Source organism: Callithrix jacchus, chromosome 7, assembly GCF_049354715.1.
Source record: "Callithrix jacchus isolate 240 chromosome 7, calJac240_pri, whole genome shotgun sequence".
Taxonomy (NCBI): domain Eukaryota; kingdom Metazoa; phylum Chordata; class Mammalia; order Primates; family Cebidae; genus Callithrix; species Callithrix jacchus.
Genome location: NC_133508.1, coordinates 23,510,283 through 23,528,320, shown reverse-complemented (window position 1 = coordinate 23,528,320; position 18,038 = coordinate 23,510,283). Strand labels below are relative to the sequence as shown.

The window sequence follows — 18,038 nt, the reverse complement described above, 5'->3', positions numbered from 1 at the left end:
TTCCCCACAAAGATAAACACAACACAAATGTAAGCTTTTTGTCCTTACCAGCATGATTCAGTGAAATTAAACCAGTAACCTGTCAGCAAGTCAGATTAAACAGTTTGGTTTGGCTTGAAAAAGACTATATGACAGTCAATCATGAAAAAGACCAAAATGCTTCCTCCTTTGTGCTCTATAAAATGCGCTGTTACTGCTATAAAATTGAGACATCATGTGAGGTCTCCCAGCTTGTGGACTCTTCTTTTGTATGCAAGATAAACTCTTAACGTTCTAACTGGATCTGATTTTATTTTTGACGCTGTGTTCAGCACTGCTCGTGCGCTTATTTACACCTGAGAGCAACATTATGAAGTGTCTACTATATTACATCCCCATTTTAAAGTGGAGAAACCAAGACATTTGCAAAAGATCCCACCGCTAAGAATGGCATAAGAAAGCCACTCCAATCCTAGTCTCTCTGACTCCAAGGATCTGCACACTTCTAACTATGACATGACATACATGTGCATTAAGAAAATAGCAACCCCAGGCAGTAAGCATATGAAAAAATGCAAAATGAGTGCCAAAGATGCTGATAGAAGGTCATCAGTAGAGCATAAGGCTGCAGGGGAAGCTTAGGGAAGAAGGTGAGGCTTGATCTGAATTTGGACTTGAACTTGTAGACAAAAGATTAGTAGGGCGATGTAATAGGATATAGAGGATAACCACGATACTTTTTCATAAATACTCCTTTGGGGCTGCCAGAGAAAGAAAATTGGATTTAATGACTTATGAGGCCAATCTGTTGTGACCTTTTAAATGTAATTATAATATACATATATAATAAGCTTTTATATATCTGTATAAACATATAAATATCTATATTTATACATATAGGGATACTGGTTAGGGTAAGTTCATGTAACTGTGTATGAATCGTCTCTATTTTATAGAAGAGAGATTCCATAAAGACTGTTAAGAAGTGATGAAGCTGGCCGGGCATGGTGGCTCACGCCTATAATCCCAGCACTTTGGGATGCCGAGGCGGGTGGATCACGAGGTCAAGAGATCGAGACCATCCTGGTCAACATGGTGAAACCCTGTCTCTACTAAAAATACAAAAATTAGCTGGGCATAGTGGCCCATGCCTATAATCCCAGCTACTCAGGAGGCTGAGGCAGGAGAATTGCCTGAACCCAGGAGGCAGAGGTTGCGGTGAGCCGAGATCACGCCATTTGCACTCCAGCCTGGGTAACAAGAGCGAAACTCCATCTCAAAAAAAAAAGAATTGATGAAACTATTGGGAGACAATGCTCCATGGGTCTCCCTCATTCTGCACATTTTCCTGGTTGACCTTTGTTCCAGACTGTCTTTTCAAGGATGTGGTTGAATAGCCTTGGGAAATAATATAGTGTCTCTTTTACTCCTCATTATAAAGGATTTGGGTTCTCTAAGCTCAGAATTCTTCTGTAACACAAACCACTGCCATTTGTAGGCATCCATCTGGATCTATCCATGTTTTCCCCATGAGACTTGGGAGCAAGGAGATTTGACACAAATAGCCTGGCTCACGCTGCTTGCTGTGCTGTGAGTAATAAAGTCTTGTCTCTGACCCAGATATCTTATGTCTTATTCCAGCAACAATAAAATTGGCAGTTAGGTTGCAAGTAGGGTAAAGCCTCAGACCCTTCACAGTTCTTGACAGAAGATAGGAGGTTTATTTTCTTATGTAGGTTGGTCAAATTTATCCTCATCCTATTGAAAAATAAGGCATCTGTGTTGGCATCCATTGGAATAACATCAAGCAGATCCATCGTAGAGCCCAGAGAAACCAGGAAAGGCAAATGCCAGGGTGGGAGTCTCCCCTGAATACTTAGCTAAGGTGCCCAAGGATTGTATTAAGTGAAGTGAAGCCTTTCCATGTCCATATCCTCAGAATGCTCATCGTCTAAAGCAAGGGCTGCCCAACTATGGTCCATGAGCCAATCTGGCCCCCTACGTGTTTTAGTAGATACAGTTTCATTGATTAGGTATTATCTATGGCTGCTTTTGTGCCGCAATAGCAGAGTTGAGTGGCTGCAGCAGAGATGGAATGGCCTGCAAAACCTAAAATATTTACGATCTGGCCTTATACTGAGATCTAAAGAGAGAGATAAACACATGAAGAATGAGGAATTCCCTTAAAACATGCTAAAGGCAAACAGAACAGAACATTATGTGCATATAGAGAGCTACACACACACACACACACACACACACACACACACAAACACACATGTGCACTCACATATACAAATTCACACGCCACCCTCCACCTATTGTCTATATGCATGGTCTTATTTCACCTTCCCAACAGCTTTATGAGACACATAGGTTGGAAGCATGGCCTCTGTAGTCAAACTAGGTTTAAATTGAAAGCTTTGCCATTTACTAGCTGGGAAATCTCGGGTAAATTACTTAACCTCTCTGTGCCTGAGTTTTCTCACTTGTTAACTGTAGGTAGTCCTACCTGTGTATCACAGGATTACTCCAAGAGTTGAAACTGTGTAGAACATCCTCTGGCACATCATAAACAATATATAAATATTTGCTATATTTTCCTTACTTTCCAGAAGACTAAACTGAGGGAGAGAGAGGTTAAGTAATTTTCTCAAGGTCACATGGCTAAAGTGAGAGGCAGAACTTAAGCTCAGCTCTGATTCTAAAGAGCTGCTATTATATTGCTTCTGAACAATACAGGCTTATTGCATTTTTATCCCTGCTATTATATTAATTCTCAATAATTGAGTTTATAAGTCAAGCCACCACAAGAAAATTTCTTTACCTTTTCCAACTATGCTTTTTATTTTTAAAATTGCGATTTGTGGTTTATTTATTCGTAGATCCTACAGGTCTCTTGTACTGTGTGAGTTCCACAAGAACCTCATTTGAATGCACTGTATTAATACATTCCCACCTGACACTTTGGTGATTGCCTTAGAAATGAAGTCCACTTTTGCTATTAAACTAATTATAATCATGGCTTTAAAGTGATAAACCTAAGCAAAGATTTTGCTAATGATCTATATACTACTACTTGGGTAATTTTAAATAAATAGGACTTTTAAGTATTAATCCCTAAATAAGTGACTTGACACTATTGTATTGCTCCTAGTATATATCAAGAACAGTGATATTTTTCCATATAGTCTTTAGCAAGTTCATCCTACTCCTGTATTCACTTGAGTTTTAAAAACAAAGAGTGGCTGGGCATGGAGGCTCATGCCTATGATCCCAGCACATTGGGAGGCCGAGGTGGGTGGATCACCTAAGGTCAGGAGTTCAAGACTAGCCTGGCCAACATGGCGAAACCCCATCTCTACTAAAAATATAAAAATTAGCTGGGTGTGGTGGCAGGTGCCCATAATCCCAGCTACTCAGAAGGCTGAGGCAGGAGAATCTCTTGAACTCAGGAGGCGGAGGTTGCAGTGAGCCGAGATGGCACCAGAGTGAGACTCCATCTCAAAATGAACAAACAAAAAGAGTGTGTAAACACAGCCTCTCTCTAGATAGTTCTAAGGAAAATGCACCATCTCTTGAAACTCCCCATCCTTTATCTCCAGATTGCCGACTTTGACAGAGGAATACTATAAGAGATACCTTGCTGAGAAACAAGTTACTTGCCATTAAAAGTAATAACAAAAACCATGAATTACTTTTGCACCAACCTAAAATGTATAAGATTTCTGTCTCAATAAAAAGAAACAATTTCAGCTTGGGCAGCATAGCAAGACCCCATCTCTACAGAAAATGCAAGCAGCTGGGTGCATGCCTATAGTTCCAGCTACCTGTGAGGCTGAGGTGGGATGATCACCTGAGCCCCAGGAGGTCGAGCTGCAATGAGTTGTGACTGTGCCACTGCACTCCAGTCTGCTTGACAGAGTAGGATCCTCCCTCCAAACAAAATAATAATCCATTTGATTTTACATATTAATTTGAGCTTCTGGAAAAGTATTTCTTGTGGATAAAATCCTGCTTCTTTGGCAAGGAAATAATACATTTGATGTGTACTTATTAAAAGTATTAAACACATTTGATGTGTACTTATGAAAAGCACAGCACAAACTTGAATTCTCATTTATGATGCTTGCTTAAAGACCGAAGCTTGTGAAAAGAATTTTATTTACCTGTCCATTTTCCATTTAATTAATAGCTATTTTTAAAAATTAGATATTAGTTTTAATGACATGTTTTGATTTCTGGAAGTAAAACTCTGGCTTTTGACTCTGACAGAACAAATACAAGTTACTTTATGTAAGTTGGCTTGAAACATCACAGCCACAACAGTTGCAGGGTTTCCAGGGTGTTTAAGGGACACTCAGGATTCTGAGTCAAATCTCTGTAGTTTCACACATTACCGCATATGGCTTGGGTCTAGTTCCGACCAAATTACCTGTTATTCCAGCCCAAAGCATATAATTCCTGAAGGAGAGCCTTAGCACTTTTCCCTCTTGTGGTAGCCACTGAGAAGGTCTTGTATTCCAAATGGAGGCAGGTACAAAATGGTAGGAACTTCTGTCAGCCTGGGTTCTTGAATGACTGTGTGGAACCAAGCGAGCTTCCTCTACTGACCTATGTTTGATATGCAGTGTGATAAAAGACCTAAGCCACTGAGATCTGAGGATTGTTTATTGCCCCAATAGAAAAGTATTGTCATCTCCATCTATTTTCCAAGTGGATTGTCTTTTTCTTATTGATTTTTAGAAGATGTTTACTTAACATTTGCTTGTTAAATATGCTGCATTTTTGCTCCCTGTCAATAGTTTTGCTTACAGTGTATTTTGCTGACAGGGATTTAAGAGTTGCAAGTAGCCAAACTTGTCAAATATGTTTTTTTATGACTTCTAGTTTTTTCTTTTTTTGGCATAAATAGACTCTCCCTTGTCAAGATTATAATTTTCCCGACACCAGTTACTGAATAGACTGTCATTTTTCCAGTGGGCAAAAAAGCTACTTTTAACAATGCTAAATCCTTCCTATATGTATGGATTTATGTATGTGTCTGAAGTCTTAATTAAAAAAAAATTTTTATGCCTGTACCATACTAATTTGCTTTTTATTGCTTTTTAATATATGTTCTGATAAGTGAGACAATTCCTCTATATTTTTCTATTTCAAAGCATTCTTAGTTTTCATACACATTCATTTTTCTAAATAAATTTTGCTGTTTGTCAATTTTAGAAAAGAAATGTGTTGGGATTCTAATAGAAATGATGCTAATTTTATACATTACTATGGGGGACTGAAATCTTTATACTACTGAATTTCCCATCAAAGAACATGCTGTTCCTTGAAAGGACATCTCCATTTATTCAGGTCTTATTAAAATTCTATAGTTTTCCTTTCATAGTTCTTGTTAAATTTATTTCTAGGTATTTTATAAGTTTTGTTGCCATTGCAAATATATTGTCTTTGTATAAGTGGCTGATGATTAAATTTTATGGCTCCACATTTAAACTAAGTAAAACAGAACAAATGAACTTTGAAAACCTATATGAGAATTAAACTTAAAGCATCTCTGTTCAGTAATTATCTAGAAACTAGTTGAAACAGACATTGTACAGAATTGTCTCAAAGATTAAAAAGCATTATCTTTGGCGTGCACCAGATTTTAAAAAGTGGTGTTTACCCGGGATCTATCCTAGTGGCTCTGCACAGGACATTTGTCTAATTCCACTTTACTTTGATGTTAGTGCACTGGACTGTGAAACTTCTTTTCAGAACTTATTAGATTGTTTTTTGACGATGTTATTTTCTATATAACTCTTTCCCATCTCCATGAATCTGCCAAAGAGAAATTCCCCTGATGTTTGTTTCTCCTGAGAAACTGGTCTGTGCTTTTATCTAGTAGACCCTAGTGTAAATCACATAACGGTAACATTTCTCCCCCACACTGGCTGCCAGTGAGAATACAGTCAAATTTCCACTCATATCTCACAAATGCATTGCATTTTTGTAAATTATAACCTTTGAATTCAAAACTTATTCCTGCTTTGTTGGACTTTCCTACACTTATGCCTGTATTTCATTTTTTTTTTTTCTTCATATGTCCTATGAATCTTTGTAGTCCACTTTAAGTGAATTTGTAGATCCAAATTCACTTTCTGGATCAAAACAGACTTGAAAATGCAGCGGAAAAACCTACAAATTTTTATGAAAACAGGATTATATAAAAATAGGATTATATCCTATAATCCATGCTCTAATTTTATAAAGTTGCATGATAAATATAATTATCACGCCATTTGAAATAAAGAAATTTATTCTGAAATTAAGAATTATATTCTTCGAAATTACAAATTGGTTAATACCAAATAATCTTAGCTTTAATTTCCAAAATCAAATTCACTTTAAAACATCTTTTAGGAAAATGACTGTACAGGTCAACATTGGACTCTCAGCCTGACTAGGCTTCATGAGATTCATTACATTACTAGTTTTTATTTCTCTTATCATTTGAAATGTGTATTTACTCCCCATTTTGTGCTCAATACTGAAAACACAATTCCTCAGCAAAGACTTGCTCCACCTTTATGCTTCAAAGTTTTCCAAAAAATAAAAATTTTGTAGTTCTGTAAATTGAAAATAATATATTGATGGCCCAGCATTAAAATGTGGAAGAGCAAATCATAATGGTTTTTAGCTGAAGGTATGTCTCCAAGCTAACACAGACAAGATGAAAACAAAAACATTTTCTGGAAATATATTTTAGAAATATTTTAGATTCACTATATTAAACTTTTAATGATGAATTTTTAAAAATAGAAACACATTTTTAGAAAAGCAATTTGTAATGCTCAAACAGATCTGTATTTATCCTATCTAAACTATCAAAATCTTAAATGAAACTGAGACAAGGTGACTGCAAATACTAAAAATTCACTGAGTTTACTTAACCGAGCATGCCTGAAGTATTCTGGGCACGAAGGATGACAGTCATGAGGCCGCAGTGTTGTCCTGGGTACAGCAGCTGAGAGCAACATGTGATCCCTAAATGACAGAGGTGCTCCTCAGGACACAGTGGGCTGGATGAATTTCGACAACAATCAGCCTTACGTGAGGGTTAGTGAGCAGAAGATGTCCTATTAAGACAGAACTCTTGCCAAAAGTCTGAAATCAGAAACACAGTAAAGTTCACTCCAAGTTTCCTAATTTCTAGGCAGAGAAAACATTTCTAATACTTTTATTTAAAGAGATAAAATCAATTTGGTGAATGTCTTAGAGAGTGTACACAATGAATTTCTTGTTTGAGCCTCTCTTGTTTTCATCTGATGGTTTAAAGAAATCTGTAAAGATCAGCCTCTCTACTTCTCAACTTCATCAGTCCACCTGGATGGAACATGAGATCAACCACGTACAACTCAGGAGGCGGGAGGCCCCTAATCACTCCCTTCTGAGATTCGTTCAGCAGCTTGACTTCATTCCATGCTCTCCCATACTCTCCGCGAACTAGGGAGCAACCGATGCCAATTCTATCTGCCAGAGCCTGCAGATAGAGAAAACAAGAGATCAACAGAGAGGACGCGGGAGAGGGGTGGGGAATATCCTATTTGTAATTGCCCACCTTGGTTGAAAGTGAAATACACAAGTCTTGCCAAGAAATGTTTAGATTGGAGGCTGAAAGATAAGGACTATTGGTATAGCGGCCAATCAAATGTGATAAATTCCCTTTATCAAATGTGATAAATTCACTCAAGTTGCAAAATCTCTGCGTTGGTCCTGCTGGGAAGTGACCTTTTTCAGGTAGTTACATTATTGTATCAGAAGGGGAAGGCGGTTGGAAAAAAGCTATTCTGTGAGTTCTCAGCACTAGTGCATCTATCCATCTTTCCAAACTTCAGGTCTCCCCCTGGCTGTGAAATGCAGTGGGACTGAATGGAAGCATCACCGCGAGGTGGGAACTCTTTCCAATTGAATTACTCTGTGTGCCAGGGAGCAGGAGAGGCAGAACTGTGGGTGCCTGGTCCTAGGGCTCCTTGTTGCCACCTCACCAGAGACCACTTAGGTTCCTTGTAAGTTGTCTCTTCAATTTGCCCTCTGATAATTCCTGATTTTGAGGTTATTAAAACAAAGTATCTTTAATCTGGAGACTACTCAGCCACTTTATAGTGAGCAGGAGAGCTGGCTCAGCCTGCCTGGGTTTGGACCGTAGCCCAGACCTGAGATAGACCAGCTGCGCACCCCACCCAGAGGCATGGCATCTCTGGGCTTCCATGGCTTCATCTGAGAAATGAGAGCAGCAGTACTTTGCTTATAAGGTGTTAGGAAGATGAAGTCAATTATCTGTCCAGTGCTTACAGCAGTGAACACCAGCAAGGCTACATACTCAGTTGATGCTACATAGCACCAGGAGGCAGGAATTGTGCTGTCTTAGTACCCTGTATATGTATATATTAATTAATTGATTACTTACAATATAAAGACTGCATCAGGTCACTGTGTCTTGGGTGGACCATGTTGATTAAGACTTGGTTATCGTTTTTAGGGCCTTACATTCTACATAGACCTACTGTAAAGTGTCAACTATAACACACACAGTATCTGAATGTATGGCACTCATGGGTCAGTGGGGTAGAGAGACAAAAGTAAATATATAATTATAAGATGTTTCCAAAAGTAACACCCCCTGTCAAAGCCTTGTAAGTCATCAAAACGACCAACTATGTGGACTAGAGGCTATTGTTTTCCCCATTTTGTAGAGGGTAAAAACTGAGGTCACATAATTTTCTCAAGGTCACGGTATGTGGTGACCAAAAGTGAGAGCCAGGAAATCTGTCTCTGGAGTCTGAGTTTTTAATGTCAGGGTTATAACTGCTGCTCACTGAGGTGAAGGAATTCCCATATGAAACTTTCTGTTTTCTTTGTGAAGCAGGACACAAGTCACCTGCTTAGAAGAAAGCAGTGCGGATGGAAGGTCTTGGGAAAGGGCAGATGTGGGACTCAGCAGCTGAAGGAAATAGGAAAAAGCCTGCCACTAGGAGCTGGGAAAGGATAGCCTATGGCAGTGGCATGTAGGAGTGAAAAGGAAAGGATAGACAGTTGGAACAAGGCTGGGATGGGGTGGCAAGGGAGAGGGTGGAAGGATGTACAGAGAAGGAATGGGGGAAATTAGTGAGTAAATTATTAGGGCATTGGTCTATTTGTGCAGTCTGCCTAGGGGAGAAAGTAAAGCCAAACAGGCTGAAAAACTGGAAGAAAACAGAGGAGATAAAGAGTATGTATGGAGAGCAGAAAGATTTAGGAGGGGTGGAAGTATGACATATTTTTCTGAGTATTGGTGCTCAGAATTTCAGTGATGGGAGATTTCTGGGTAATTAATTACATGACTCAATTGAGATGGGAGGGTAATTCCATTGGAGGTATCTTAATGAGCTTAAGATGCCTGCTATGAACCGAATGTTTGTGTTCTCCCCCAGATTGATACACTGAAGCCGTAATCCATATTGTGATGGTGTTTAGAGGTGTGGGTCTTTGGAAGTTGATTAGGTTTAGATGAGGTCATGAGGGTAGACCCCACAATGGGATTAGTGCCCCTATAATAAGAGACAGGAGAGCATACTCACTCTCCACCATGTGAGGATACAGTAGGAGCCCTTTCCCTGCCACATGAGGATACCAGCAAGAAGGTGGCTGTCTGCAAACCAGGAAGGGAGCCCTCACTAGATGCTGAATCTGCTGGCACCCTGATCTTGGACTTCTCAGCCTCCAGAACCATGAGAAATAAATGGCTGCTGTTTCATCCCCTAGTCTATGGTATTTTGTTATAGCAGCTCAACCTGACAAATACGGTGCTTATGAGACACTCATATAGAGCTAGCTAGATAGTAATCACATACATAGATCTGGAATCAGGGGAGGTTTGAAGGATGAAGGAAATGATCTGTAGATTTTAGGTATTTATGTGCTATTTAAGGCCACATGAAGAAAGACCTCACCCTGCAAAGTACATAAAGAGTGAACAGAAGAGCATCTGGGCCAGAACCTTTTGGAACCCCAATATTTAAGAGAGGCCTGTAGGCATTCTCCAGTTCTTTGACCTGTTAAGCAAGGCAGACAATAAAGAGATCACTAAGGTTCTTATTGAGAGACTGGGAGCAAAGGCCAGATGGCTATGAGTTAGGACAAAAATGAGAGGTGTGCCAAGGAGTGACAAGGAGCTAAGATGACTCAGAATTTTGACCAGGAATGAGAATTATCTATGGGTGGGTCTTTTATTCAGGTCAGCATGGGCTCAAATTTCAGCTCCACCTATGGTTGACCTTGGGTAAAATTATTTCTCCAGGTATCAGTTTGCTCACCTTTAAAGCAAGGGTAGTAATTTCTATATTTGGCATTTTTGAAACTCTTCACAATTATAGTTATCAAGTCCCTGGCATATAGTTCAAAACGATATTAGTCATGGTAATAAGATTTAAGGTTGTAATTGTAGCTATTATGAGAAAAGATTTCTATTTTCTTTATATACTGCAGACTTAAGCATGTTTAGATTTTAAAGCGGAAAAGAGCTAAGAGATAGAACAGAGTTAAGAAGCGAGAGATGAAAGAATTGATTGAGCAGTCAGTCCAAGGGAATAGGAAAGGCTGGCCTTTAGATAATAAATAGAACTAGCTCAGAACTGGAGGTAGGTAAGATGCATGTGAATGCAATGATGTTTATCAGTATTTGGGAAAGGGCAGGAAATTTATGCATTTAATCAATAGTTTACATTTTCCCAGTTTCCATTACATGCTAAACACTGGATAAGATGGAGCAAAAGATCACCCCCGCTCTTCAACCTGATCCTTCTCTGATGTCCCCATATCGGGAAATAATGCCATCATTACCAGTTGTCCCACTCAGAGCCCAGAAATCATTTTGGTCTTCTCATGTACTCTCTCTCTCCATGCCTGGGCAGTCACCAGCTCCTTTCAGTTATGTCCCCTAAATTCATTGCCTCTTCCACATCTGCATGTCAGGATTTAGTATAGATCAACCACACTTCCGGCTCGGTCACCTTCTAACTGGTTTTCCTGTCTCCAGTCTTACCCCTGCTCTAACTCTTCCCTGTTCTGTTGTCTGAATGGTGGTTCAAAATGATGTTATCCCTTGAAAACTGTCAGTGGCTACTGATACATTTTAGGGTAATAAAATAATACACAAACTTCCATGGTGCATTATGATCTGGCATCCGCCCCTCCTCTTTTCCTCATGCACACGAACTATTCTACCTTCCTCAAATAGACCACTGACTCTCATCGCTGCATTGTTTTGCATAACATGTTTTCTCTGTTTGAAATACTCTCGTTTTCCTTCTTTACCTGATGAAATCCTATGCAGCCTCTCACACTTGGGTTATATATCAGCTCTTTCTCTGACATTTTCCCCGACTTCACTTTGGAACCTGCAAGTCTGGTTTAGGTACCCCTTGAGTGCAGAACTGTCATTTTAGTATCTTTGTACTCTCAGGCCCTGGCAGAGGCCCTTGCCATAGTAGGCATATGGTCAATATTGAATAAATATGCTTCTAGTAGTCTGGTGACTATATGGGCAGGTATGTCTGTGTATGTACATATGTACACATGTGTATGTATGTGTATGCTTGTATGTATATATGTATATACACACATATATGTCAGATACAAGTAAATCTAAATGGTAGAATTAATAATATCCAGTTAAACGTTAGCAACTGGCCTACTCCAATATGAGAAAGACAAAGCATTTTTACTTAATGCAAATGAGGCAAAATACCTTACCTACCTTGAAAAGCAAAGCTCGATGGTAGAAGATTCCTTTTTTGACATGTCCAATTGGTATAACATTGGATTTAAGTTGAAATTTTAGTTCACTTATGTGAAGTTCCCAGCTGAAATCAGGTAGTTTCTCTTTTAGAATCTTACCACCCATTTTTTCTGCCACGTACCTGTGTCAATTACATTGAAATCAAATCAGTCGAATTTAGTAATTCACTTGGGATGCCTTGAGTGTAATTACATGTAAATATACATGTAAAAGTGACATTTGCTGTGATTTTTATTGCGTTTTACTTTTGAGAAGGTACTTACAATAAGTAGGCTGACATGCTTACTCTATGTAAATCATCACATATAAACTGAAATGTTAGCGATTTCATTCCATGTGAACAAGAAAATGAGTGCTAATTTTTCCCAATGTTTATAATAAGATAAAATCAGTGTAACACTAAATATCAGTGCAGTTTTAAATTTTTATCTTTCGAAACATATTTTTAAATATTTTAATCTGAAATCTAAGGAAGGAGTTGAACTAACATATATATGGTTCTTCTTTCAAGGAATTTAAACTCAGAGATAAGACACATAGAAAATTTTACCATTAGATTTACAAACATTTTCAAGTTTTATAATTTTATTTTTTCTTTAAAAATTTATTTTAATTTAGAGAAAGATTCAGTAACAACACTGAAGTCAGAGGAGCAAGAAATCAGAAAAGGCAGAAAGAAAAATAAAGTCACAGACCTGTGAGCAAGGCAGGATAAATGTATTCTTGGCCGTGGATTTCTCCTAACATTAGGCTCTCACTGAAGAAGTCAGTAAATGTACCTGCAAAACCTTTGTCTATGAAGACCACGACATCCTTGGAGTAAAGACAGAACTGCAATTTTATTTATTTGTTTATTTGTATTTATAAAGAGAGATGGGAGTCTCACTATGTTGCCCAGGCTGGTCTCAAACTCCTAGCTCCAAGAAATCCTCCCATTTCGGCCTCCCAGAGAACTGGGCTTACAGGGGTGAGCCACTGCGCCTGGCCCAAAATGGGAATTTTAAAGAATTTTCTCTTGCTGCATGAGAAACCAAGCAAAGAAGAACAATGGTTGAAAAAAAAATGAGAAAGAGTTGGGGAGAAAGCTGTTGAACTGAGGCAGTTCCACCAAGGCAGGGTGGGATGCCAAGGAACCAGAGCCATGGGGACAAATCTGCGTCTCTCCGTATCTTGGTGTAGGCTCAGGTTAAAAAACGACAATTATCTGAGAATGATGGAAAGTGTTTCTGATAGGAACAAAGCATGAAGAGATTTGACAAATGTTCACATAAGCCAAGGCAGAGTTCCGCTTGAGCCATCACTTCTCAAGGACACCAGGAACACTTCGCTAGCCAAAAATGTTCTCTTCCAGTTCTGGCTGACAAAAATCAATGATCTGGCAGCTGTGTTACTTGCAGTTGTCACATCCAGGTTTCATGATAGCAACTCACTGCTATTTGGAGGAGATGCAGGCTCCCATAGAGACCGCAGCTGTTGCACAGGCCAGCAGCTTACCTACTGAATGGTGTCAGTCACGAAGCCTGCCCTCACTTCTGGTGATTCCTAACCTCTTAAAGCTACCGAGTCAAATTCCAGCCTTTGCCTGGTGTAATTAAGCACTCTAACGAAGAAGGCAACTTCACTGGCTTATACAGAGCCCTGAGCCTGCCCAAGCAGCCATTGCTTAGAATGCTTACACCCCACTTAAGAGTAACGTGAAACACAAAATATCAGACACAGATCAGAAAAAGAGACATTGGACATTTGTATTAGAAAATATATCAGTTTACAAATAATTCACAGTAGGATTCCTATAACTTACGAACACCCCATCCACCTGAGGAATAATTAAATTTTCAAACTTTTGACACATTCATGACTTCGACAGAATCACATTGAAATATGTGTTTAATTATCTAGCTGAAGAAAATGACAGGCATTTTTCTTGAAGCAGTTTTCAGCTCCTATGTCTGATTCTTAGTTGACATATGACCTAAGTAGAAATTGAGGACTTTCCCAATTCATTGTGTTTCTGTGTCAGAGTCAGAGTGCTTTAAGGTTCAACTCTATTTATGGTGTGTTTGTCTAAAAAATGGCTATAATATATGTGTCACTAACATTTTTTCAGAAATTAAAAACATATATATACATAGATGACTTACTTTGCAAGAACCTCAATCTGTTCCTTAATACTGGTTATGGGCAGTATTGATCTGGTCACTTCATACACATACATGGAGAAATCGGGGTCAGAGGGAGGACACCATTCTTTGTCAGAGCTTCCTTCACCAACAAATTTGGGCACTGCCATAACCTCTTCCTCCTCTTTTACTTTTTCTTCTTCTTTTTTTCCTCTGCCTTTCCTTTGAGAGGAAACAAGGGCAATCAAAATCACATCTCCTGCTAAACAAACAGACAAACAAACAAATGCTCTTGCACTTCTGAGAACAGCATCACAGGAATAAGGGACACTGAATCCTTGGACAACAGAAGATTGAACTGTGTGGATCCACTTATATGGGGATTTTTTTTCAGTAAATACAGCTGGCCCTTCTTATCCATGGGTTCTGCATTCCACAACCAAATGTAACTGAAGATACAGTATTTGTGCTATATAAAACCCACAGACACAGAGAGCTGACTTTTCATATATGTGGGTTCCATAGGGCTGACTGTGGGTCTAGAGATGCATGGATTTTGGTATCCATAGGGCTTCGTGGAACTGATTCCCCATGAGGAATGACTATATTGTATACATACATAAAGTTTTCCAATTTTCATTTTCAATGATGATGAGAGAATTTTACAGAGTCTATATCAGGCAGGATATACTAAGTTTCAGGAGAACATTATGTGATTGATATATCTTATGAAGATCATATACTGGTCTTCTGTACAATTGCTAGCAAGGTGTCTGGCACATGGCAGTAGGTATGTAACATATATTTATTGAATTGGAAACAGTTAGGTTGCCTCCTCAGAGTCTAAGCCAGCTACATCACCTCTTACTTCAGGAAAACCTTCTGCAGGAATAATTTTGATTGCTATTTTTAAGAAAAATTATTCAAAACAAGAAAATTAAGCAAAAAAAATCCCACAAAATAAGAATGGCATATAATCTCCAAGATGTACAAGAACAAAGACTCATCCAAGGTTTATCTAGGGAAATGTATTTAGTTCAGTACTTAGTACAAATATAATTTTAATTAAAAGTTCTGGACTTAGAGAATTACTAGGTAACATGTATATTTTAACATGTAGATATGCAAATAATTTCTGTCCAATGGAAAATATACTTCAAAGGTTACAGTTTATTGTCCTATAAGATGTTAACCAATGTGGCATGTAACTCAGCAATCTTTTTCTAATATTCCTTAGTTAAATTGTATAGAAATACCTTCCACTTCAACTGTTATTTGAACTGGTGTGAACATCTTACTGGTTCCCTCCCACCTGCCCCCAGTTAATGAGTCAAACACAATAACATGGGATCTTATTCCAGGTAATGTAGAGTAAGCACATTTCACCCTGTCTGTCCCTTTGAATACAGTCACAAAAACTGGACAGGATGCAGGCAACAGCTATTTGAGGACCCAGAAAAGTAAATAGCAGCACGAAGAGCAGAGAACAAATTTCAATTAATACTCTACTGATGATGATTTTATCCTTTTATTGAATTCCACAATTCACCATGCTGAACTAAACTTAGCCCAGTAACTGGTAGTAAACATCAGCACAGAGAAAGCTCAAGAAGATGCCCTCTTGAGAGACAAAAAAAAAAGAGAGAGAATAAAGGAAAGTCCCCGTTTTAAATTTTTTTTCTTTCTAATTTTTCTTCATTCTTGTGCATTCTAAGCCCATGAGGAATCCTGTGACAGTGGCACTAGTGGCACTGGGGTCCTTTAAGAGCCTGAAATTGCTTTATACTCACTCAGACCTTCTGCTCTTTGGCTGTAGATATGGGTGTAGTCATGGCAAGTGTGCAGTAGATCAAGGTAAATAAAGTTTTCTGGCTGGGGAATCTAAATGGAAGCCCCCAAAGAATCAGAAAAGGCAATGAAAATCATGGAAAAGAAGGAGCTTGGAAAATCAACCCCATAAAATTATTGATAAATTCCTTGGTTTATCCTGAGTTGTGGATGCATGGCTTGACCCTGAACAGCACACACATAGACTTTGAGAACTGAACTATGGGATAGACTGCCATCCAAGTCCCAGAGTGGATACTGATTGGCATACATGCAGAACAAATCCAAATAGCACTGCAAAGACTTTGAAAATTGAGCTGACATTGTAATGACAATCACAGAAGCCTGGTTAGAATTGGAAGCCTGAACTCAATTTGGTTAACTGCCTGCTAAAACACACACAAAAGGAATATTCTTAGAATGTAAATAAAACCTGTAAATAAGACCCATAGGACTTATAACTTATTATAATCAAAAATTACTCATTATATGAAGAACCAAGAAGATATCAACTTATATAGGCAAAGACAATCAATAGATACCACTGCCTAGATGACACAGATGCTGATCACACAAAGACTTTAAAAATGCTTTAAGAAGTAAGGTCAAATACTCTTGAAATGAATAGAAGTTTAAAACGCTTAGAAAGAAATAGAAGATATAAAAATATAATTTTGGAACTGAAAAAGGTGTAATCAAAAGCTTAAAAGAACACAACTCCCTTAATGGGTTTAAGAACAGAAAAAAATAAAAGAGAAACTAGCCAATGAACTTGAAGATAGAACAATAAAAATCATCCAGTCTGAACAACACAGAGAACAAAGTTGTTGTTGCTGCTGTTTGTTTTTGAGACAGGGTTGTACTTGTTGCCTAGGCTGGAGTGCACTGGCTGCCACCACTGCTCACTGCAGCCTCAAACTTCCAGTGCTCAAGTGATCTTCCCACCTCAGCCTCCCAAGTAGCTGGGACTACAGGTGTGTGCCACCATGCTCAGTTAATTTGTTTTCGATTTTTGTAAAGACAGGGTCTCACTACATTTCCCAGGCTTGTCTCCAACTCTGGGGCTCAAGCAAACCTTCTGCCTCAGCCTCCCAAAGCGCTAAGATTACAGGTTTGAGCCACTGTGCCTGGCTAGAAAACAAAAGATTGAAAAAACTATTGACAGATGCTCAGGGACCTGTGGTAGAATTAAAAAGATCTAGCACTGGTGTCATCACAGTCCCAGAAAGAAAAGAGAAAGGGTACAGTACAGAAAAAACACACTGAAAAAAAAGGAAAGGCTTAGATGGCTCCCTCAATTTGGGTGAAAACATAGATCTACACAGTCAGGAATTTCAATGAATGCCAATAAGATAAACCCAAAGATATCCGCTCTCAGATATATCAAAATCAAACTTTTGAAAACTAAACACAAAGCACATGACATGACTGTCTATGTAGGAGCTTCCAAAGAATCCTCCAAAAACACTATCATAAATGAGTTCATCAAAGGGTCAGGATATGAGGTCAACACATGAAAACCAATTGTGTTTCATAAAGTAATAAGGAACATGTGCAAATCAAAATTAAAACCAAAAAAAGGTTTGAAGCATTTACGATTGCTCCAAAGAAAATACTTACACACTTTTCAAAAACACATTGAATTCCTATATGATCTGTGTGCTGAATATTAAAACTGCTAAGGGAAGCAATCAAAGAAGACTTAGATAAATGATGAGACATGTGGTGTTCATGGATTTGAAGGTGTAATGTATTAAAGATGTCAGTTCTCCCCCAAAATGATCGCTGGTTTTAATGCGATTCCTATCAATATTCCAGCAGTTTTTTCTAGACATATAATAGAAAATCTTATTCTAGAATTTATATGAAAAGGCACGGGCTTTAGGATAGCTACATCAATCTTGACAAAGAAAAATAAAGTGGGAAGAATCACTGTACTTGATAGTAAAGCTTACTAGATAGCTACAGTAATTCAGACAGAGTGATACTAGCAGAGGGATAGACACATGGATGGATGTAACAGAACTTAGGATCCAGAAATAGAAACCAAAAAAATATGCTCAACTGATGGTTGCCAAAGGTGCAAAAGCAATTCAATAGAAGAAGGATGGTCTTTTCAACAAATGGTACTGGGGCAATTCGCTTTGACGGTCCACGTGGTGATGAAACTATTCATTATCTTAACTGCGCTAGTAGAGGAATAAACCCACATGTGATAAAATTGTGTAAAATTAAATACACACACGTAGAATAAAAATGAAAAAACTTGAATGAAATCATTGGATTAT

At 38.4% G+C, this 18,038-nt stretch overlaps 1 protein-coding gene across 5 annotated transcripts in view; it reads right to left on the bottom strand.

Moving 5' to 3' along the window:
- Window positions 1-6,708: 6,708 nt before the first annotated feature.
- ARMC3 (armadillo repeat containing 3) overlaps window positions 6,709-18,038 on the bottom strand; it is a 109,402-nt gene continuing 98,072 nt past the window's right edge. For all 5 annotated transcript variants that reach the window (XM_002750094.6, XM_009000036.4, XM_035306942.3 and 2 more), the window contains 3 exons: window positions 13,945-14,145; window positions 11,762-11,924; window positions 6,709-7,507 (listed from right to left, as the gene is read on the bottom strand). In XM_002750094.6, the coding sequence (XP_002750140.5) occupies window positions 7,298-7,507; window positions 11,762-11,924; window positions 13,945-14,145 (574 nt within the window). In that variant the 3' untranslated portion in view covers window positions 6,709-7,297. The remainder of the gene's footprint in view (window positions 7,508-11,761; window positions 11,925-13,944; window positions 14,146-18,038) is intronic.